The 23527-nt window shown below is 45.5% G+C and overlaps 1 protein-coding gene across 3 annotated transcripts; it reads left to right on the top strand.

Moving 5' to 3' along the window:
* The first annotated feature begins 707 nt into the window (after positions 1–707).
* PLIN2 (perilipin 2) lies at positions 708–22960 on the top strand. Of its 3 annotated transcripts, none has more exons than XM_010365712.2 (9): positions 708–787; positions 2203–2254; positions 2342–2537; positions 6314–6396; positions 8633–8918; positions 9971–10152; positions 11706–11840; positions 14733–15023; positions 22585–22960. In XM_010365712.2, exons 2-9 carry the CDS (start codon positions 2225–2227, stop codon positions 22717–22719), a joined length of 1338 nt encoding a protein of 445 aa, XP_010364014.1. In that variant the 5' UTR covers positions 708–787; positions 2203–2224; the 3' UTR covers positions 22720–22960. The 3 variants fall into 3 exon arrangements, with proteins under 3 accessions (XP_010364014.1, XP_010364016.1, XP_010364015.1); XM_010365713.2 differs by lacking the exon at positions 708–787 and adding an exon at positions 812–1019 and having other exon boundaries at positions 22585–22719; XM_010365714.2 differs by lacking the exon at positions 22585–22960 and having other exon boundaries at positions 14733–15619.
* Positions 22961–23527: the final 567 nt, after the last annotated feature.

Below are 23527 nucleotides of genomic sequence, written 5' to 3'. Positions count from 1 at the left end.
TGTCCACCAGGCTGGAGTGCAGTGACGCTATCTCGGCTCACTGCAAGCTCCGCCTCCCGGGTTCCCGCCATTCTCCTGCCTCAGCCTCCCGAGTAGCTGGGACTACAGGCGCCCGCCACCTCGCCCGGCTAGTTTTTTGTATTTTTAGTAGAGACGGGGTTTCACCGTGTTAGCCAGGGTGGTCTCGAACTCCTGACCTCGTGATCCGCCCGTCTCGGCCTCCCAAAGTGCTGGGATTACAGGCTTGAGCCACCGCGCCCGGCCTACCGCTTCCATTTTTAAAGAGTTATATTCTGAGGACTAATGCCATTCAACAAGTCGGTGTGAATTTGTTTGCGTTTTTCAAAACCCCAAAGCCGGCCTGGGCGCCATCCCCATTTGCCCCGGGCCTCTCAGGACCCCGACCACAGGCAGCGCCCGACTCCAGGCAGGGATACCTCCAACTCCCAGCCTACACGGGCTAGGCCTCTCCCCGCCCTGCTCCCAACAGGCTTCTCTCCCCGCGGCGGGGCCCCTCACCTAGGCAACACACCCTCTCACCCCGACCGGGCCCCCACCCCTCTAGGAGGGCAGGCATTGGGGGAGGGCGCCGGGACGTGCCCTAGGGTGACACTCGGGGTAGGACAGGGCGTGCTGCCGCGGGTCACGTGCTGCGGAGGCTCGGGGAGGGGCGGCGAGGCGGGGTTTATAGCCTGGGCGCCCGCGGGCCCCTTGCTTTGAACGGGTGGTGGCAGCCGGAGTCGCCTTCGGGACGCGCCTGCTCTCCGCCTTTCGCTGCAGTCCGTCGGTGAGTGCGCGCCCACTCGGCGCCCCAGTGAGCCGGCCCGGGGTCCCCAGCGGCGCCCAGTTGGGGTGGGGAGCTCCCCGGGGCCTCGGGGCCGCTGCTCTGCTCCCCACGGGGCTCTAAGGTGGACGGGACGCGGGGGTGGTGGTCCGAGATCCTCCGCTCGCCTGACGGCTTCCAGATCCTGGCCGGGTAGGGGCGGCCTCCTGAACCCGCGCTTTCGACCCTTGCCTTTGTAAGTTGAGGCTTCTTTCCTGCCAACAGATTTAGGGCGATTGCTATCAAATGTCCCTTGGCCTGCCTGGGTGGTTGTGGGGAAACAATTAACATTTGTCGAAGGGACATTATCGAAAGGGGAAACGCGTTAGGAAACCGCATTTTTTTTGATGGAGTCTCCCTCTGTCGCCCAGGCTGGAGTGCAATGACTCCGCCCCCTGGGTTCAAGCGATTCTCCTGCCTCAGCCTCCAGAGCAGCTGGTATTACAGGCGCCCGCCACCACGCCCGGCTCATTTTTGTATTTTTAGTAGAGACGGGGTTTCACCATGTTGGTTAGCCTGGTCTTGAACTCCTGACCTCAAGCAATCCACCTGCCTTGGCCTCCCAAAGTGCTGGGATTACAGGCGTGAGCCACTGCACCCAGCCCGAAAACCGCATTTTATGGGTACATATTTTATGGATACACAATAGGAGTGGGATACCGATACTGGCGCGTCTTCCGCCTTCAGAGTAGTGGTGGCTCCGTTCTTGGCGAGGGGAGGGTGAGCTGGGCGGCTCGGGGACGGACGACAGTAAGCAGGTTCTTTTCCTCCCAGCTCCCGCCGCGGTCGGCTTTGTGTGGGGATGGGCTTTGGGGATATTAAGATGACGTTTAAAGGCGTCCTGAAGTGCTTCTGCTTCCTCAGAGCACCTCCTTGCTGCTGTGCGTAGTCTCCCCTAAACTAGCTTCCCTCCTTTCACAAGGAAGTTTTATTACGTCCCTGCAAAGTGTTCCCACTTGATCCCCACAAGAATCCCGGCTGACCAAGATGTCTTCTGCTTGAAATCTCTCTTTAGTCTTAACCTGGGTTTTAACTTGGCTAGCATTTTTGTCAACAGATAACTGCCCTTCAAAAGGCATCTCTCTATCTTGAGGGAGAAACGTAAAACAAGTTTGTCAACAACTTTACTTCTCCCTCCTGAGTATTGCAAGTTTACACATAAGCTCTGAAACCTTGCCTCAAAAGAGGGAATAGGGTTGTGTGGGTGTGGATCCTTCAGGAGGGGGACTCTGAGAGCTGGAGAGAGGAAAGAAGTACAGAAGAGACTACATGGAACTCACCCTGAATTTTTCTCTACTTGAAATCAGCATTTGCCTGGGTTGGGGAATGAATTTGGGAAGTCTTACCCCAGTGTTCTGAAATAAGTCTCTTTTCTGCAGATTTCTTTCTCCAGGAAGAAAAATGGCATCCGTTGCAGTTGATCCACAACTGGTATGAATTTCTAGTAGCCTTTGCCTACTTTCTCTCCTCTTGTGTTTTGAGACATTAATAAGCACACCCTCCCTACTTTGATTGCAGAGTGTGGTGACTCGGGTGATCAATCTGCCCTTGGTAAGCTCCACGTATGACCTCATGTCCTCAGCCTATCTCAGTACAAAGGACCAATATCCCTACCTGAAGTCTGTATGTGAGATGGCAGAGAAGGGCGTGAAGACCATCACCTCCGTGGCCATGACCAGTGCTCTGCCCATCATCCAGAAGCTAGAACCGCAAAGTGAGTTCTGATTTTTCAAGATGCAGTCAAGGGACTGGTCAGTGGTGAGCCCCTGAGCTCACAGCAGTAACATCCAGAACTCCTCAGCCCTTCCTGGGGTATATACTGCCTTTACCTAGAAACTTTCAGGTGACCCTCATTACTGTAAAAGGCCCGTTTCTTTTTCTTTTCTTTTTTTTTTTTTTGAGACGGAGTCTCGCTCTGTCCACCGGGCTGGAGTGCAGTGGCCGAATCTCAGCTCACTGCAAGCTCCGCCTCCCAGGTTTACGCCATTCTCCTGCCTCAGTCTCCCGAGTAGCTGGGACTACAGACGCCCGCCACCTCGCCCGGCTAGCTTTTTGTATTTTTTAGTAGAGACGAGGTTTCACCGTGTTAGCCAGGATGGTCTCGATCTCCTGACCTCGTGATCCGCCCGCCTCGGCCTCCCAAAGTGCTGGGATTACAGGCTTGAGCCACCGCGCCCGGCCCTTTTTTTTTTTTTTTTTTTTTTTTTGAGATGGAGTCTTGGTCTATTGCCCAGGCTGTAGTGCAGTGGCGTGATCTCAGCTCACCACAACCTCTGCCTGCTGGGTTCAAGCGATTCTCCTGCCTCAGCCTCCTGAGTAGCTGGGACTACAGGCTCCCGCCATCACACCCAGCTAGTTTTTGTATTTTTAGTAGAGACGTGGCCAGGCTTAACTCCTGACTTTGTGATTCACCTACCTTGGCCTCCCAAAGTGCTGGGATTACAGGCATGAGCCAACGTGCCTGTCCATAGAAGGCCTGTTTCATAGCATTGGCAGATGTTTATGATCCTTTAATTGAAAATCCCCCAGAGGATGGGTATGGTGGCCTACACCTGTAATCCTAGCACTTTGGGCGGCCTAGATGGGAGGATTGATTGAGGCCTGGAATTTGAGACTGCTCATTGCAGTCTCTGCCTCCAGGACTCAGGCGATTCTTCTGCCTCAGCTCCCCAAGTAGTTGGGATTACAGGCGTACACCACCATGCCCAGTTAATTTTGTATTTTTAGTAGAGACAGGGTTTCGCCATGTTGGCCAGGCTGGTCTGGAACTCCTGATCTCAGGTGATCCGCCCAGCTCGGCCTCCCGAAGTGCTGGGACTACAGGTGTGAGCCACCATGCCCGGCTGTGAATGAGTTTTAGAAATGGATAGTGGTGATGGTTGTATAATGTTGTAAATGGACTTAATGCCACTGAATTGCACGGTTAAAAATGGTTGAAATGGTGAAGTTTGTTGTGTATATTTTACCAAAAAAATAGAAATCTCATACTCCATGAGAAATCTCATACTGTCATACTTAATAGTCACTCCCCATTTCCTTCCAACCGCCCTGAGGCAGCTACTAATCTACTTTGTCTTTATAGATGTGCCTATGCTGGATATTTCTTATAAATGAAATCATAAAATGTGTGGGCTTTTTTGTGGGGAAAAGAAAGAGAGATCAGACTGTTACTGTGTCTATATTGAAAGAAGTAGACATAAGAGACTCCATTTTTGTTCTGTACTAAGAAAAATTCTTCTGCCATTGAGATGCTGTTAATCTGTAACCCTACCCCCAACCCTGTCCTTGCAGAGACATGTGCTGTGGTGACTCAAGGTTTAGTGGATTTGGGGCTGCGCAGGATGTGCTTTGTTAAACAAGTGCCCGAAGGCAGTATGTTTATTAAAAGTCATCACCATTCTCTTAATGTCAAGTCCCCAGGGACACAAACACTACATGCAGGGACCTCTGCCTAGGAAAGCTAGGTATTGTCCAAGATTTCTCCCCATGTGATAGTCTGAAATATGGCCTCAAGGGATGGGAAAGACCTGATCCTCCCCCAGCCCGACACCCAACACCCGTAAAGGGTCTATGCTGAGGAGGATTAGTAAAAGAGGAAAGAAGGCCTCTTGGCAGTTGAGATAGAGAGGCTTCTGTCTCCTGCCCATCCCTAGGCAATGGAATGAAACCCAATTGTATGTTCTATTTACTGAGATAGGAGAAAAGAGATAGGAGAAAACCACCTTAGGGCTGGAGGTGGGACATGCTAGCAGGCAATGCTGCTCTTTATGCACTGAAAATGTTTATGGAGATGTTTGCATATATGCACATCAAAGCACAGCACTTTTCCTTAAACTTACTCATGTCACAGAGATCTTTATTCACATGTCTTTCTGCTGACCCTCTTCCTGCTGTGACCCTATTGTCCTGCCACTTCCCCCTCTCTGAGATGGTAAAGATAATTATCAATAAATACTGAGGGAACTCAGAGACTGGTGCTGGTGTGGGTCCTCTGTATGCTGAGCTCTGGTCACCAGAGCCCACTTATCTTTCTCTATGTCTCTGTGTCTCTGTGTCTCTTTCTTTTCTCAAGTCTCTTGTTCCACCTGACGAGAAACGCCCACAGGTGTGGAGGGGCAGGCCACCCCTTCATCTTTGTGATTGGCTTCTTTCATTGAGCATAATGTTTTCAAAGTTAATCTATCTTGTCACATCATATCAGTACTTCATCTCTTTTTATTGTGGAATAGTAATTCACTGTCTAGACAGACAATATTTTATTCATTCTTCAACTGATGGATGTTTGGGTTCATTCTACTTTTGGAGATTATGTATAATGCTTCTATGAACATTTGTGTACAAGTTTTTGTGTGGACATATGTTTTCAGGTTTTTTTGGTATATACCTAGGAGTGGAATTGGTGGGTTATATAATAAGTATTTAAGCTTTTGAGGAGCTGCCAGACTGTTTTCCAAATCAGCTGTACCATTTTACATTCCCACCAACACTGTATGGAGGCTCCAATGTCTCCACATCGTGAACTGCTTTTGCATAAAGATTTAAATCATTCTTTCAAATGGTTAAGCCAAGGACTTTTAGGATTATAAGGAGCCTTTAGAGACCAGCCATTCCAACTCTGCTACTTCCTAAATGAATTTGGTGCTAGTACTTGGCTTGGTATTCTTAGTGGGAAGCTCACACTAAAATCTCCCTTGTTAGGGAGATCCAAGGTGGTCTTAGCATACTCTTTCCTAGTGAGAACCCCAAATACACTGACATGTGCTGAAGTAAGTGTAGGTAGGGATTAAATTGGCTCGGGAATATCAACTTTGAGAGAGTTTCCAGATACCTTATTCTCTGAGTGAGAGTTCAGGGAAAGCCTCGATACTCTTGGCATTAACATTAGGGGCTAGTCGATGAGGAAGAAGCTTCAGAGCCAGCTTCCTGTTTGTCCTGTCACTGCCTCTGCCTGCTCCTCCCTCACATCCCCATATTTCCTTATCTGTAGAAGAGAGTTGCCAGCAACTTGCCAGGCCTCTTTCTGTCTGAGCTAGAGAAACCAGGCAATGCATTCTGTTGTATAAGATCAACATTCTTGCCTTTTTTTTTTTTTTTTTTTTTTTTTTGAGATGGAGTCTTGCTCTGTCACCCAGGCTGGAGTGCAATGGCACGATCTTGGCTCACTGGAACCTCTGCTTCCCAGGTTTAAGCAATTCTCCTGCCTCAGCCTCCCAAGTAGCTGGGACTACAGGCGCACGCCACCACGCCCAGCTAATTTTTGTATTTTTAGTAGAGACGGAGTTTTGCCATGTTGGCCAGGATGGTCTTGATCTCTTGACCTTGTGATCCACCCGCCTCAGCTTCCCAAAGTGCTGGTATTACAGGTGTGAACCACTGCTCCCGGCCCATTTTTACCATTTTTTTAATAAGGCTAAAAGTATAAGGTATGGTAATGTGTGTTCATTCTATACCTACAGTACTACATTAACATTTTCCCATTTGTAATTCTAGTTGCAGTTGCCAATATCTATGCCTGTAAGGGGCTAGACAGGATTGAGGAGAGACTGCCTATTCTGAATCAGCCATCAACTCAGGTGAGCTTGGGACAAAAGTGCTGAGGCTTGACACTTCACATGTTTTCATGTTCTATCTGTTAGCACAAGCTGTACATACCACAAATAGGCAAATACTTGTTTTCCCAACCTGGATCTGGATGTGTGTTTGAAAAATAATGGCCGCTTCCTTACTTCCCAAACTGTTGTCAAGTTGTATCTATGAAGCAGAGAAGAACGAACCTCCTTTGGATTAGAAAACTTTTAGTGTGATGTCTATCAATTTGTGTCTTTGCTCCTGTAGATGAAATTGCTGTCTCAAATTGAATCTCAAACTGATTCTCTTGTGGTATTAAATAAATGCAGAGGTGATATATATATAAACTTTTCTCACCTGGCTTGTACAATGCTGCCAGGAACTACCATCCATATGGGATAGCTAGCCAGTGCTGACAAGCTATGAGCTAGGCTCATCTGTCCTGGTGATCCTTTGGTTCAGATAATGTCCTAAAATTTTGTTAAGAATTAAGAATGGCAGAATTAAGAATACAGAATGGCACAAAAGGATATCAGTTAGGGAAAAATATAGCTCTGTGTCTTTTCATAATCTAAATGCAGTCATCTGTCAGTTAGTGATGCGAATATGTTTTGAGAAATGCATCATTAGGTGATTTTGCCATTGTGTGAACATCACAGAGTATACTCACACCAACCTAGATGGTAGAGCCCAGTGGTCCCCAAGCTTTTTGACACCAGGAACTGGTTCCGTGGAAGACAGTTTTTCCATGGACCAGCAGGGGGCGGGTGGTGTTTTTGGGATGATTCAAGTGTACTATATTTATCACTAGATTCTCATAAGGAGCATGCAACTGCACGCATGGGCATGAACAGTTCACAGGGTTAGGGTTAGGTCTCCTATGAGAATCTAATGCCGCCTCTGACTGTTAATGGACTGGTAATGGTCCATGGCCTGGGGGTTAGGGACTCATGGTATAGCCTGCTATATACCTAGACTGTATGGTATATAGCCTGTTGCTTGCTTCTAGGCTACAAACCTTCACAGCATGACTACACTGACTACTATAACACAATGATAAGTATTTGTGTATCTAAACGTAGAAAAGGTACAGTGAAAAAAAAAAGGTATACCTGTTATAGGCCAGTCCATTATAATCTTATGGTACTATCATTGAATATGTGGTCCATCGCTGACCAAAATGTTATGTGGTTCATAGCTATAGATAAGTTTAGTGTATAGCCTTTAGAATGCTTGTGCAAATCTTTTAAATTTTTCACTTACATTGCTTGAGACTATGCTAATGGTGAGAGCTGTTTTCCATTTTGGATATTTTCTTTAAATGTTGGTAACTTGTGTTACCAACACAAGTTCAGCTCACTGCAGCCTCTTCCTCCTGGGTTCAAGCAATTGTCCTGCTTCAGCATCCCTAGTAGCTGGGTTCACAGGTACGCCCCGCTACACCCAGCTATTTTTTTTTGTTTGTTTGTTTTTGAGATGGAGTTTCACTCTTGTTGCCCAGGCTGTAGTGCAATGGTGCAATTTTGGCTCACTGCAACCTCCGCCTCATGGGTTCAAGCGATTCTTCTGCCTCAGTCTCCCAAGTAGCTGGGGTTACAGGCATGTGCCACCACGCCCAACTAATTTTTTTGTATTTAGTAAAGACAGTGTTTCACCATGTTGGTCAGGCTGGTCTCGAACTCCTGACCTCAGGTGATCCAACTGCCTCAGCTTTCCAAAGTGCTGGGATTACAGGCGTGAGCCACCATGCTGGCCATGTATAATAACTGCATACTAATAATACCCCGAGGGCCAGTTTTAGTTTGATCTTCAGTTTCCTCTCTGAAATTATGTGACTTTGGAATAAGCTATATAACTTACCTTTTCTTTTCTCTTTTCTTTTCTCTTCTTTCTTTTTTCTTTTTTTTTTTTTTTTTTGAGACAGGGTCTTGCTCTGTCACCCAGGCTGAGTGCAGTGGCACAATCACGGCTCACTGCAGCCTTGGGAAATAGACAGATTTCATATCTGTTTACTTCATTTGCTCCTCCAGCAATTCCCAAGGATTGGCAGGTAGGGCAGATATACTTGATAGGGAAATTCAGGCTCATCAACTCTTAGTGACTTGTCCAAGACCTAAAGCTAGAGTGGGAGGACTAGATTCCTTCTTTAACTCTTCAGCTGTGCTGCCTTAGCTAAGACCTTGAGTATGTCTTTGTGCTCATGTTTCTCACCAGCCAAGGGATCTGCTTTTCTACTTATAGATTGTTGCCAATGCCAAAGGTGCTGTGACTGGGGCAAAAGATGCTGTGACAACTACCGTGACTGGGGCCAAGGATTCTGTGGCCAGCACGATTACAGGGGTGATGGACAAGACCAAAGGGGCAGTGACTGGCAGTGTGGAGAAGACCAAGTCTGTGGTCAGTGGCAGCATTAACACAGTATTGGGGAGTCGGATGATGCAGCTTGTGAGCAGTGGCGTAGAAAATGCACTCACCAAATCAGAGCTGTTGGTAGAACAGTACCTCCCTCTCACTGAGGAAGAACTAGGTAACTGGAATTTTATTTTCAAATACTGTTTTATATTAAATCTTTTTTAAACAGCTTCACTGACATACACTTTCATCTTTAGTCTAAATTTACACAGTTGTGCAAGCATCACCGCAATACAGTTTTAGAATACTTCTGCTACCCCAAAAGATTCTCATGCCTGTTTGCAGTCAATCCTTTTTAATTTTATTTAATTTTATAGAGATGGGATCTCACTATGTTACACAGGCTGATCTCGAACTCCTGGGTTCAAACGATCCACCTGCTTTGACTTCCCAAAGTGTTGGGATTACAGATGTGAGCAACCACTAATCTTTTTGCCTTTATAGATTTTCTTTCCTAAAGCAATCATAAAGTTCACATTGAATTGTACATAGTAAGTTTTCAAACTTTGGCAAAAATTGGACTTGAAAAATATTTTCTGTAAATGGATTGTGTTTAATGGATTGCTTTATAAAATCCTCATTATAAAGAATCATCATTAGGTAATGTGTGCCAGGTACCATGCCGCTCAAGTTCACTGTAGGCTGGGTGCAATGGTGCATGCCTATAATCCCAGCACTTTGGGAGGCTGAGACAGGCAGATCACTTGAGTTCAGGAATTTGAGATTAGCCTGGGCAACATGACGAAACCCTAAAAAACACAAAAATTAGCTGGGCGTGGTGGCTTGTTCCTGTATTCCCAGCTACTCAGGAGGCTGAGGGGAGAGGATCAGTTGAGCCTGGGAGGTTGAGGCTACAGTGAGCCAAGATTGCGCCACTGTACTCCAGGCTGGGCAACAGAGCAAGACGCTGTTTCCAAAAAAAAAAAAAAAAAAGGCAGTTTACTCTAGTGGGAAAAACGTGTAGATGCATGCAGTGTGTAGCAGATACAGTAATATGTTCAGGGTAGTCAAGTCCAGCAGCAGACATGAGCAGTCTTGGAAAAATGACTACATGATTGCTAAGTGATTGGGTACAAGTAAGAAAGTAAAGACCCAGGTTAGAGTCCAGGCCTTATCAGTTGTTGCTGTGATCCCTTAAGTTTTTTTATCTCTTATTTCTAACTTCAGAAAAAGAAGCAAAAAAAGTTGAAGGATTTGATCTGGTTCAGAAGCCAAGTTATTATGTTAGACTGGGATCCCTATCTACCAAGCTTCGCTCCCGTGCCTACCAGCAGGCTCTCAGCAGGGTTAAAGAAGCTAAGCAAAAAAGCCAAGAGACCATTTCTCAGCTCCATTCTACTGTTCACCTGGTGAGTAAAACTTTATTTTAAGGTATCTGAAGTGGGTTCATTTATCTCTAGGACCAAGAATTAATGTAATCACAAAATCCAAGAATTTCACTCTTACTTGAACAACCCGATAGAAAACTGGACAAAGAATATGAAGACAGCTCACAGAAAAAGGAAGTATAAATAGCTGAAATACATGAAGCAATGCTAATCTCGCTCTGAGGGGTCAAGTACCGACATCTCTCTTGTCCTGCCACACGGGAAATGTGGCTGTTGGCAATGGTGTAGAGAAAGAACCACACTTATACAGCTCTTGCTCTAAGGGACTGATTCAAGAGACAGTTTTAGGAAAGTTACAAACATACCCACTCTTAAAGCAGTTTTACTTTTTATCTTATGGATGTGTATATTTGTTTAAAGTTGCAAGAGACTAAAACAATGCACATCCACTAACAGGACTAATTAAATTGATATATCACAATAGACTACTGTAGCCATTAAAGGTTGCCAAGTTAGAGAACGGTATGTACCATTCTGTACTGCCATAAGGAAACCATTTCTTCCTTGAAGGGGAAATAGGTGGTTGGCAACAGGGAAGAGGAAGGTCAAATTCCTTTCTGTTTTATAATTCTAACTTATCCTTTTTTTTTTTTTTTTTTTTTTTTTTTTTTTTTTTTTTTTTTTTTTTGAGGCGGAGTCTCGCTCTGTCGCCCAGACTGGAGTGCAGTGGCGCAATCTCGGCTCACTGCAAGCTCCGCCTCCCGGGTTCACGCCATTCTCCTGCCTCAGCCTCCTGAGTAGCTGGGACTACAGGCGCCCGCCACCTCGCCCGGCTAGTTTTTTCTATTTTTAGTAGAGACGGGGTTTCACCATGTTAGCCAGGATGGTCTCGATCTCCTGACCTCGTGATCCGCCCGTCTCGGCCTCCCAAAGTGCTGGGATTACAGGCTTGAGCCACCGCGCCCGGCCTGCCTAACTTATCCTTTACTCATGTACACATTAAATTTTAGTTGCTGGCTGGGCGTGGTGGCTCATGCCTATAATCCCAGCACTTTAGGAGGGCAAGGTGGGCAGATCACCTGAGGTCAGGAGTTCGAGACCAGCCTGGCCAACATGGTGAAACCCTATCTCTACTAAAAATACAAAAATTAGCTGGGCATGGTGGCATATGCCTGTAATCCCAGCTACTCAGGAGGCTGAGATAGGACAATCGCTTGAACCCGGGAGACAGAGGTTCAGGGAGCTGTGATCACGCCACTGCACTTCAGTCTGGGTGACGGAGTGAGACTCTCTCAAAAAAAAAAAAGAGAATTTTTTTTTTTTTTAGTTGCTTTACCTGTGCTAAACTGGAGGTAAATTTGGAGTCAATGATTTAACAGAGGCAGTAAAGAGCTATTACTGCTTGGTTAATTTACACATATTGATAATAAATAATGATGATAGCAGGAATAGATCTCATTCAACTCCAGGAAATTCTTAGTTTTTATATTGTCTGATTTACATCATACATCTGCAAACAGGCTAACATGAATATCTGACTTGTGTGTTCCTTTGTCTTGTTTCAATGTGTCTAGATTGAATTTGCCAGGAAGAATGTGCATAGTACCAATCAGAAAATTCAGGATGCTCAGGATAAGCTCTACCTCTCATGGGTGGAGTGGAAAAGGAGCATTGGATACGATGATACTGATGAGTCCCACTGTGCTGAGGTAAGTTGACTGGGACAGTCATTCGCTGATTTCTTTTTTTTTTTTTTTTTTTTTTTTTTGAGACGGAGTCTCGCTCTGTCGCCCAGGCTGGAGTGCAGTGGCCAGATCTCAGCTCACTGCAAGCTCCGCCTCCCGGGTTCACGCCATTCTCCTGCCTCAGCCTCCCGAGTAGCTGGGACTACAGGCGCCCGCCACTGCGCCCGGCTAATTTTTTGTATTTTTAGTAGAGACGGGGTTTCACCATGGTCTCGATCTCCTGACCTTGTGATCCGCCCGTCTCGGCCTCCCAAAGTGCTGGGATTACAGGCGTGAGCCACTGCGCCCGGCCTCATTCGCTGATTTCTGAAGAAGTTCTTATCAGACTTTTCATTTCAATTTTTCCATACTATGTCTTAGAATACTCTTCTGTATCAAAAGGTTGAACAATACCATGTGCATAGGTGGCTAGTTACGTGGCAGAAAAGCAAAACTAGGCAGGGAATAATTTTATCTAACAACCTATGAGTATACATAGGCCCCAAGTGAGATACAACTAAATGAGAAACACAGGCCTTGCCCTCATAATGGGTACAGACTAACAGGGGATATAGCCAGCCATGCTGTCCTATTGTGCCTTTTTTTTTTTTTGAGACGGAGTCTCGCTCTGTTGCCCAGGATGGAGTGCAGTGCCCGGATCTCAGCTCACTGCAAGCTCTGCCTCCCGGGTGCACGCCATTCTCCTGCCTCAGCCTCCCGTGTAGCTGAGACTACAGGTGCCCGCCACCACGCCCGGCTAGTTTTTTGTATTTTTTTTTAGTAGAGACAGGGTTTCACCGTGTTAGCCAGGATGGTCTCGATCTCCTGACCTCGTGATCCACCTGTCTCGGCCTCCCAAAGTGCTGGGATTACAGGCTTTTTAATGCTCCTTGCAGAAGAGGGCTATCCTATAGGCAGTACGCTCAGAGTAGCCAAGTCCGGTTGTTTTTTTTTTCTTTTTTTGTTTTTTCTTTTTTTTTTGAGACAGAGTCTCGCTCTGTTGCCCAGGCTGGAGTGCAGTGGCCGGATCTCAGCTCACTGCAAGCTCCGCCTCCTGGGTTTACGCCATTCTCCTGCCTCAGCCTCCCCAGTAGCTGGGACTACAGGCGCCTGCCACCTCGCCCGGCTAGTTTTTTCGTATTTTTTAGTAGAGACGGGGTTTCACCATGATAGCCAGGATGGTCTCGATCTCCTGACCTCGTGATCCACCCGTCTCGGCCTCCCGAAGTGCTGGGATTACAGGCTTGAGCCACCGCGCCCGGCCGTCCAGTTGTTTTTTAACAGCATAAATACAGGCACTATTGGCCGGGCGCAGTGTCTCACGCCTGTAATCCCAACACTTTGGGAGGCCGAGGTGGGCGGATCATGAGGTCAGGAAATCGAGACCATCCTGGCCAACATGGTGAAACCCTGTCTCTACTAAAAATACAAAAAATGAGCCAGGCATGATGGCACGTTCCTGTAATCCCAGCTACTCGGGCGGCTGAGGCAGGATAATCGCTTGAACGCAGGAGGCAGAGGTTGCAGTGAGCCGAGATCACACCACTGCCCTCCAGCCTGGGCAACAAAGCAAGACTCCGTCTCAAAAAACAAAAGAAAATAACGCCGGGCGTGGTGGCTCAAGCCTGTAATCCCAGCACTTTGGGAGGCCGAGACGGGTGGATCACGAGGTCAGGAGATGGAGACCATCCTGGCTAACACGGTGAAACCCCGTCTCTACTAAAAAATACAAAAAACTAGCCGGACGAGGTGGCGGGCGCCTGTAGTCCCAGCTACCTGGAAGGCTGAGGCAGGAGAATGGCATAAACCCGGGAGGTGGAGCTTGCAGTGAGCTGAGATCCGGCCACTGCACTCTAGCCTGGGCGACAGAGCCAGACACCGTCTCAAAAAAAAAAAAAAAGAAAAGAAAAGAAAATATATGGGAAGACTATCTCAGGCAGCCTTGGAGTGGGGGTAGGTGAGTCACATTGCTTCCTGGAAGAGATGAATGGTAAACTGAGAACTAATGGGTAAATTAGGCGAAAGGGCAATAAGGTGACTAAGGTTCTGGAGAGAAGACAGCATCTTGGCTGGGTATAATGGCTCACACCTGTAATCTCAGCACTTTGGGAGGCCAAGGCAGGCAGATCACTTGAGCCCAGGAATTCAGGACCAGCCTGGGCAACTGTGAAACCCGCATCTCTACAAAAAAATGCAAAAATTAGCAGGGCGTGGTGGTGTGCACCTGTAGTCCTAGTTGCTCGGGAAGCTGAGGTGGGTGGATCACCTAAGCCCAAGAGGTCAGGGCTGCAGTGAGCCATGATTGTGCCACTGCCCTCCAGCCTGGGAGACAGACTGAGACCCTGTCTCAAAAAGAAAAAAAGAAAAAAAAACAGAAAGAAATATCCTCTAGGATATTCTAGGAAATGTCCTAGAAAGTGGTTCTTTGTGTCCCAAAAGCTCTGAAGTCAGTAGACAGTGTTTCACCATTTTGGCCAAGATGGTCTCAATCTCCCTCAAGGAGCATGTGTTGTCATCTTATTTGAGGAGGGATTATATACATTACACTACTAGCATGAAGTACATTTCCATTCTTTTGAGTCTCCCCTACCTAATATGTTTCTTCAGTTTAAGATGATGAACTTTGGAGACTCAGGCAGTAGTTCGAATCCCTACCCAGCTGTTTTCCAGTTGTTAACTGAAGCCATCTACTTAAACTCTAAGCTTATATCCACATCTATGAAATGTGAATAATATTGCTGCACTTGGTGTTGTAATGAGGATTTTTAAAAACCGAAGAAGCCATATATGTGGTGGACACATAACCAGCTTACTGTCATTGAACTAACTTAACATAGCACTGCTGGACCCACTGCTAATTTTAAGTTTTATTTTTAGCACATTGAGTCACGTACTCTTGAAATTGCCCGCAACCTGACTCAGCAGCTCCAGACCACGTGCCACAACCTCCTGTCCAACATCCAAGGCGTACCACAGAACATCCAAGATCAGGCCAAGCACATGGGGGTGATGGCAGGTGACATCTACTCAGTGTTCCGCAGTGCTGCCTCCTTTAAGGAAGTGTCTGACAGCCTCCTCACTTCTAGCAAGGGGCAGCTGCAGAAAATGAAGGAATCTTTAGATGATGTGATGGATTATCTTGTTAACAACACGCCCCTCAACTGGCTGGTAGGTCCCTTTTATCCTCAGCTGACTGAGTCTCAGAATGCTCAGGACCAAGGTGCAGAGATGGACAAGAGCAGCCAGGAGACCCAGCGATCTGAGCACAAAACTCATTAAACCTGCCCCTGTCACTAGTGCATGATGTGGCCAGGCAGATGACCTGTTATGTTGAAATTAACTTGCTAGGTAACCCTAATCTGGGAAGCAAGTAGCTAGTAAAAAGGCCCTCAATTATAGTTGTTTCCAGCTGCATTAAGAGCTGTAAAGTTTCTGGCATTAGCAGATAATTTCTGTTCACCTGGTAAGAAAAGAATGCTAGGCTTGTCAGAGCCTATAGCCAGAACTCAGAAAAAATTCAAGTGCACTTATGTTCTCATTCTGTGGCCATTGTGTTGCCTCTGTTACTGTTTGTATTGAATAAAAACATCTTCATGTGGGCTGGGGTAGAAACTGGTGTCAGCTCTGGTATGGTCTGAAAAGGCCTCTTCACTGGTTTATCTCATGATGATTACTTGTAAAACTTGATTTTAGCTTTTTATTTCTCAAATAGGAATAATACTATGTTTGAATTCAATAAAATTCACTGCAGGATAGACCAGTTACATGCTGTTTGTTCCATATGCTTCGTGTGTTGCTTTCGTAGAGCTACTTAACCTTCATGACAGAGTTATTATACATACATGAATTTCAGTTGGCCTGTTGGGGAATTTGGCAGAGTGAGAACATTGGAAGGCTAATGTTAAAAATGAGATGCTTGATAACAGATTAAAAAAAACCTAAAAGCTGATGTGCATATTCAAATTTTACTAGGTGACAGTTGGCCCTCTTTGTTTGCCAACTTACTGGATCCCTGTGAGTGGGTTTTCAAACCAGTAAAATGTCCTAGTCATGTCTGACTACCTCACTGAAAAGGAATCAGAGCTGAAAGGAAGTGAGTGATTATTTAAATCAGTGTCATGTAAAGTCATTGGGCATTTCTTGCCAGGGAACCAGTTAAAGCGTGAGTCCTAGACAGAGATTCTTCAGTGTCCAGCCTCAGCTGGACTTTACTTACTGTGTTGTTATTTTGGGAGAAAGTCACTAACCTCAGTTGTTGAGGAGGTACGTATAGAAGACCATGTGAGACTAATTAGAAGTAAAATGACTTTAAGCCCCCTGTAGACAAAGGTTCTTTTTTTTTTTTTGAGACAGGCGTGAGCCACTGCGCCCGGCCAACAGAGGTGCTTCTTACCTCCTGCTTATAGTATCCAGACTTCTAGTCCATTCAACATTGGTTATTTAGGAACTATCCTGAATCTCCTTATCATGCATATGCAATACGTCAAACTAGTTTTTAAAAGCGAGTCTCAGAACTTGTGAAATAGGCCGGGCGCTGTGGCTCACACCTGTAATCCCAGCACTTTGGGGGGCCAAGGCAGGCAGATCACCTGAGGTTAAGGGTCTGACACCAGCCTGACAACATGAAACCCTATCTCTACAAAAAATACAAAAATTAGCCTGGCCTGGTGGTGCGTGCCTATAATTCCAGCTACTTGGGAGACTGGGGAAGGAGAATCCCCTGCGTCTGGGAGGTGGAGGCTGCAGTGAGCCAAGATCTTGCCACTGCACTCCAACCTGAGCAACAGAGTGAGACTCTGTCTCAAAAAAAAAGAAAAAAAGGGTATGAAATAGAGCTACATGCTTCTGGCTGTCCCTGCTAAAAGGTAAGCAGGGCTGCCCTCAGCAGAACTGAAGTCTAACTCAAATTCGTCTCTTTCTATCCTGGTTCACCCCTTTATCTCCATGAAAACGAGGAAGCAGCATATAACTTTACATGCTCCTTTGGTATGAATGAGTCTATTAAACTTTTTTATGGACCAGGCACCGTGGCTCATGCCTGTAATCCCAGCACTTTGGGAGGCCGAGATGGATGGATCCCTTGAGGTCAGGAGTTTGAGACCAGCCTGGCCAACAGGGTGAAACCCAGTCTCTACTAAAAACACAAAAGTTAGGCTGGGCGTGGTGGTTCACACCTGTAATCCCAGCATGTTGGGAGGCCAAGGTGGGCAGATCACAAGGTCAGGAGTGGCCTACATTATAAACCTCGTCTCTACTAAAAATACAAAAATTAGCTGGCCATGGTAGCGTGCACCTATAATCCCAGCTCCTTGGGAGGCTGAGGCAGGAGAATCTTGAACCCAGGAAGTGGAGGTTACAGTGAGCCGAGATTGCGCCATCGCACTCCAGCCTGTCCAGCGACAGGGTGAGACTCCATCTCAAAAAAAAAACACACACACACAAAAATTAGCTGGGCATGGCTATATGCACCTGTAATCCCAGCTAGTCGGGGGCTGAGGCACAAGAATCCCCTGAACCAGGCAGGTGGAGGTTGCAGTGAGCCAAGATCTTGCCACTGCACTCCTGCCTGGGCGACAGTGAGACCCTGTCTCAAAAAAAAAAAAAAGCTTTTTATCAAGTTACAAATTTCTTCTCCTCAGTGTAACTCTAGAAATCAATAAACAGGTGAGTTGAGTTGGAGGGTAGGTAGGAAGTCCCTAGGATTTGTTTTGCAGATAAGGAGCTTCTGGTTTCTGGGAAGGATGGACTTTTGTGATGTATGGGTTTCCAGGATAGAGCCTATTCACTCACTTGCCTCCTTGTTCCCAGTGACTGGCATTTTCTAGGCCTCTGCCTCTTAAATTTTTTTTTTTTTTTTTTTTTTTTTTGAGGCAGAATCTTGTTCTCTTGCCCAGGCTGGAGTGCAATGGTGTGGTTTCAGCTCACTGCAACCTCCGCCTCCCAGGTTCAAGCTATTCTCCTGCCCTCAGCCTCCCAAATACAGATGTGTGCCACCACTCCTGGCTGCTTTTTGTCTCTTTAATAGAGATGGGGGTTCACCATGTTGGACAGGCTGGTCTCGAACTCCTGACCTCAGGTGATCCGCCCGCCTCGGCCTCCCAAAATGCTGGGATTACAGGTGTGAGCCACCACGCCCGACTACACATGCCTTCTTATCTTGAATATATACCTTTGTGTTTCCCTATTAATAAGAGTTATAGTGTGTTACTTAAGTTAGTACAAATTAGGAAAAAAAAAAATTGTAGTGCTTACTGAATAGCTTATGAAAAGAAGAGAGGTCTCAAAGCTCTTCTTCCTGAGCAGGGGCAGGATAAAATGTAGACCATTCTTAGCTTCTAAAAGAGCACCAGCAGCCCTTGCTTTTTGCTGTGAGCTGTGCACATTGGTCATGGTTTTGATGTCTTTGTCTACATGTATTTCATTCATTTGTCAACATGTCTCAGGATTTGTGGTGTTCTGGAATTTTTTTTTTTTTTTTTTTTTTTTTTAGATGGGCTCTTGCTCTATTGCTCAGGCAATAGTGCAGTGGTGGGATTGGCTCACTGCAACCTTCGCCTCCCAGGCTCAATTGATTCTCCCTCCTCAGTGTCCTGAGTATCTGGGACCATAGGCATGCACAATCACACCTGGCTAATTTTTGTATTTTTGTAAAGATGGGGTTTCACCATGTTGCCCAGGCTGGTTTCATACTCCTGAGCTCAAATGATCCACTCACCTTGGCCTGCCAAAGTGCTGGGATTCCAGGCATGAGCTACTGAACCTGGTCTGTGTTCTCACATCTTGCAGCTTCATTGTTGCATAAACTGGCAGAAAATTTTGGTTTTACAGACTTGTTTTCCTCCAGAAAACAGTTCTTTTGAGGGAAAATACTAAGGCTGACACAGTATGTAACCATGGCAGGTTCGTAAACACATGACTGCATGAAACCTGGCATGATGTGCCTCAGGGAGGGTTCAAGAACATTTTTTCCTTTGCCTGTCATAATAACATAGTCTTTCTAGTTTGTCCTATGCAAAAATGCAAAGGAACATGATGCATTGGTCATTAATCTCTGAGCCTTAGTTTTCTCATCTATTAAGTTAATGTTGCCTCAACAGATGGAAGTGAGTGTTGAGGATGGGGATGTGTTTTGTTAATTTGCACTAGAAGCATGAGGACATCATCTGTGGGACAGTGATATGTAGTATCTTTAACTTGGCAGTTCAGGTGTGAGTATATAATACCAACTCATGGTTAGGAAAATATATCCACTTTGAAAAGGCAGTTTATAGGTATTAAAGAACTAATGAAACTGAGCCTAGTGCTATGCACCTATAGTCTCAGTTTCTCAGGTGGCTGGGACAGGAAGATTGCTTGAGCCCAGGAGTTTAAGGCTGCAGGAAAGAAACAACTAATGAAGTGAAAAGGAAAAAACTAAAATTTGTTTACATAAGATACAGGGCTCAAGGTCAACTTAAGCCAAAGACTTGTTTTATGGTATCTTTCTTGGTTACCTTTTGAGATTCTGATGCTACCCCGCTCCCTCCACCCCAAAATGAACTTCTTTAGAACTGAATTTATAAAACTTTAGTTTTAGAAATTATCAACTCCTGAAAAAAAAAAAAGTGGGCCGGGCGCGGTGGCTCAAGCCTGTAATCCCAGCACTTTGGGAGGCCGAGACGGGCGGATCACGAGGTCAGGAGATCGAGACCACCCTGGCTAACACGGTGAAACCCCGTCTCTACTAAAAAATACAAAAAACTAGCCGGGCGAGGTGGCGGGCGCCTGTAGTCCCAGCTACTCGGGAGGCTGAGGCAGGAGAATGGCGTGAACCCGGGAGGCGGAGCTTGCAGTGAGCTGAGATCCAGCCACTGCACTCCAGCCTGGGTGGCAGAGCGAGACTCCATCTCAAAAAAAAAAAAAAGTGGTGTCAATTTGACCCTCCCTGGGCTAGGCCCAGGTCATATTTTTAGGACTGGTGAGGGTTAAGGACCTCTAACTAACCATCCTAAGCTGAGAGTCAGGAATAGAGTGCTCAGAAGGAAAAGACTGAATCAGGAAATTATACTCTCAATTGGTGGTGAGAGGGAGCACTTCGTTGAGTTTGACAGATGAAACTGCTGATTAACACAGTACATCTTTAATTGTTAAGATGGCCCAGGTGCGGTGGCTCATGCCTGTAATCCTAGCACTTTGGGAGGCCGAGTCGGCAGATCCCTTGAGGCCAGGAGTTCAAGGGCAGCCTGGCCAACATGGTGAAACCTCGTCTTCATGAAAGATACAAAAATTAGCTGGGCATTGTGGCTTGCTCCTGTAATTCAAGCTACTGAGGCATGAGAATTGCTTGAACCTGGGAGGCGAAGGTTGCAGTGAGCCAAGATGGCACCACTGCACTCCAGCCTGGGTGACAGCGAGACTCCATTTCAAAAAAAAAAAAAAATTGTTAAGATTGTCAGTAAGATGACTAAGTGAAGCGATAGGCAGGCAGTCAAAAGGAAAATGTTTGCAATGGGAGGTAGATAGAATTGCCTGGGATTTTTCTCATGTTTTACTTGCTTAAACTGGGCCTGCAGATTAGAGATATGATATGAAATATAATATAATGAAAGGTTTTGAATCTCACAAGGGAGTCTTGATACAGAATATACTTTCTAGGTTTTTAGCTGGTACGGATTTTATGAAAGTGCCATTTGAGAGTGCCATATAAAAGACAGTAGAGCTGGTGGGGCACGGTAGCTCATGCCTGTAATCCCAGCACTTTGGGAGGCCAAGGTGGATGGATTACCTGAGGTCAGGAGTTCAAGACCAGCCTTGCCAACATGGTGAAATCCCATCTCTACTGAAAATGCAAAAATTAGCTGGGTGTGGTGGCACACACCTGTAATACCAGGTACTTGGGTGGCCGAGGGAGGAGAATCACTTGAACCTGGGAGGCAGAGGTTGTAGTGAACCGAGTTTGCCTCACTGCACTCCAGCCTGGGTGACAATGAGACTCCATCTCAAAACAAACAAAACAGAAATCCAATGTCAAATTTTCCATTTTTTCAATTTTTAAGTGTACAATTCTGTGGCATTAAGCACATTCACAATGTTATACAACCATCGCTATTATATTCATCTTAAGCACAGATTCTGTACCCATTAAACAATAACTCCAGGCCAGGTGCAGTGGCTCACGCCTGTAATCCCAGCATTTTGGGAAGCCAAGGAGGGTGGATCACTTGAGGTCAGGAGTTTGAGACCAGCCTGGCCAGTATGGTGAAACCCCATCTCTACTAATAAATATAAGAATTAGCTGGGCATGGTCGCAGCACATGCCTGAATCCAGTTACTCAGGAAACTGAGGCAGGAGAATCGGTTTGAACCTGGGAGGCTGAGGTTTCAGTCAGCTGAGATCACGCCACTGCACTCCAACCTGGGGGACAGAGTGAAACTCCTTCTAAAACAAAACAAAACAAAAAAACCCCACAATAACTCCCCAATTTCCCCTTTCCTTCTATTTTTTGAGGGTTTTTTTTTTTTTTTTTTTTTCAGAGACAGAGTCTTGCTCTGTCACCCAGGCTAGAGTGCAGTGGTGCAATCTTGGCTCACTGCAACCTCTGCCTCCTGGGTTCAAGTGATTCTCCTTCCTGCCTCAGCCTCCCGAGAAGCTGGGGTTACAGGCATCTGCCACTATAACCAACTAATTTTTGTATTTTTAGTAGAGACGGGGTTTCACCATGTTGGCCAGGCTGGTCTTGAACTCCTGACCTCATGATCCACCTGCCAAAGTGTTGGGATTACAGGCGTGAGCCACCACGCCTGGTCTTTTTGAGGGATTTTTGTTGCTGTTAGCTCTTTTTCCTCTGTTAGGTAATCAGCTGCGTTTTTCCCCTCCACTATCAAGATTCTAGCCTTTAGTAATATGTTATATGTTAATAATTTTTCTTTTCTTTTCTTTTCTTTTTTTTTTTTTTTGAGAGAGTCTCATTCTGTCGCCCAGGCTGGAGTGCAATGGCACGATCTCGGCTCACTGCTCCCAGGTTCAAGTGATTCTCCTGCCTCAGCCTCTTGAGTAGCTGGGACTACAGGTGCATGCCACCACGCCCAGCTAATTTTTTGTATTTTTCATAGAGACAGCGTTCCACTGTGTTAGCCAGAATGGTCTTGATCTCCTGACCTCATGATCCGCCCACTTCGGCCTCCCAAAGTGCTGGGATTACAGGCGTGAGCCACTGCGGCCAGCCTTAATTTTCTTGTTTTAATCTGTTGTTTACTAAGAAACATTACCTAGCTTATCAAAATTGTATATAAAATAAAATTTGATCCAGTTTCTTGTCCCTAAAGGCTTTCCTGTGCAGGGAAGAGGTAGGGTTTTGCGATGGGTGTTTCAACCATAAAAAGACCTTTTGTTTCCTCAGTTGCTAGACATTTCCCTAGACACTTGCTTATGGAAAAGTGGGGTATTATGGATTTTGAGAAAGTAATAGATTAATAGTTGAATAACGAGAAATGCTATATATCTGGTATTTTTAAAAAAGCCTTCATTGACTAGGTTCCACCACTAGTTAGTTTCCTTTTTAAAAGTTTTCCTTAGTGCTTTTATAGTATGAGGGAATTGCAGGAAAAAGACCACAAACATCTTTTCAAAAACACAGCTATGGACAAAGCAAGGTTCACCTACATGCACTAAAGTCTCCATGAGCTCAGATGGACCTGACAACTCGCTTCATCAGTGTTTGTTTCAATATCCAAGATTCTTCTTTTACAGGTGCTTGATTTCACCACCATAGACTTGACATCTGAGACTGATGAGATTCCAGATATTATAGCTTTGGAAGAGGAGAACGGATCAAATCATTCACATGCTAATGACCCTGTCCTCTCAGAGCAAAATGTTGAATAACTAACAACAATAAAATACCCCTTTAGGTTGAATACGCAATTTGCATTACATTAAACTTCCTGTTTTTATTCCTGTGACTTTGAAGAATGTTAATCTATTTTTTTGGCTACATTGGTCCTAACTGCAATGACACTCTCATCTAAACTTTTTTGTAAGAGATCCTAGTTCTGTGTCATATATCATTTAATATAATTATTTAAAGTTTAATTGCTGAAATACTTATAATAAAAATTGGGCTGTATAATCTTGACTTCATGATTTTTTTTCCCGCTGGTATAGTGAACATTTGTTGTCTTTTGGTCTCCCATGATTCATTCATGCTTATTTTGAAGGTCTCAGTGGGTATAGTGGTCAAAGTTTTTGCTTTCCCTTAGCCTAGTGGTGGGCATGTGACTAAAAGAAGGTCAACTGGGAGGAAGCATAGCATGATGGGTAAGGACTCAGACTCTGGTTTCTAATCTGACTCTGCCACTTACTGTGTGACCTTGAGCAAGTTACTTAATTTCTCTATGCCTCATTTTTTTCATCAGTAAAACAGGAATAGTGTTAGGTTTGCTATGAAGATTAAATAGTTAACATTTATGAAAAGCTTAGAGCAGTACCTGGCACAGAGCAACATTAAGTATTAGTTGCCTGTAATCCCAGCACTTTGGGAGGCCAAGGTGGGTGGATCACTTGAGGTCAGGAGTTTGAAACAGCCTAGCCAACATGGTGAAACCCCGTCTCTACTAAAAATACAAAAAAAAAAAAAAAATTAGCCGGGTTGTAGTGGCACAGGCCTGTAATGCCAGCTACTCAGGAGGCTGAG

This window comes from Rhinopithecus roxellana, chromosome 16 (genome assembly GCF_007565055.1).
Source record: "Rhinopithecus roxellana isolate Shanxi Qingling chromosome 16, ASM756505v1, whole genome shotgun sequence".
Lineage (NCBI taxonomy): Eukaryota > Metazoa > Chordata > Mammalia > Primates > Cercopithecidae > Rhinopithecus > Rhinopithecus roxellana.
This window is presented reverse-complemented; position numbering and strand designations above follow the sequence as displayed.

Bases quoted from the DNA above. Each gene is read 5' to 3' on its own strand.
- PLIN2 (XM_010365712.2), top strand. From the start codon at position 2,225: ATGGCATCCGTTGCAGTTGATCCACAACTG. The intron at 2,255-2,341 runs GTATGAATTTCT...CTTTGATTGCAG, and splicing joins TTGCAGTTGATCCACAACTG to AGTGTGGTGACTCGGGTGAT. The intron at 15,024-22,584 runs GTAGGTCCCTTT...CTTCTTTTACAG, and splicing joins ACACGCCCCTCAACTGGCTG to GTGCTTGATTTCACCACCAT.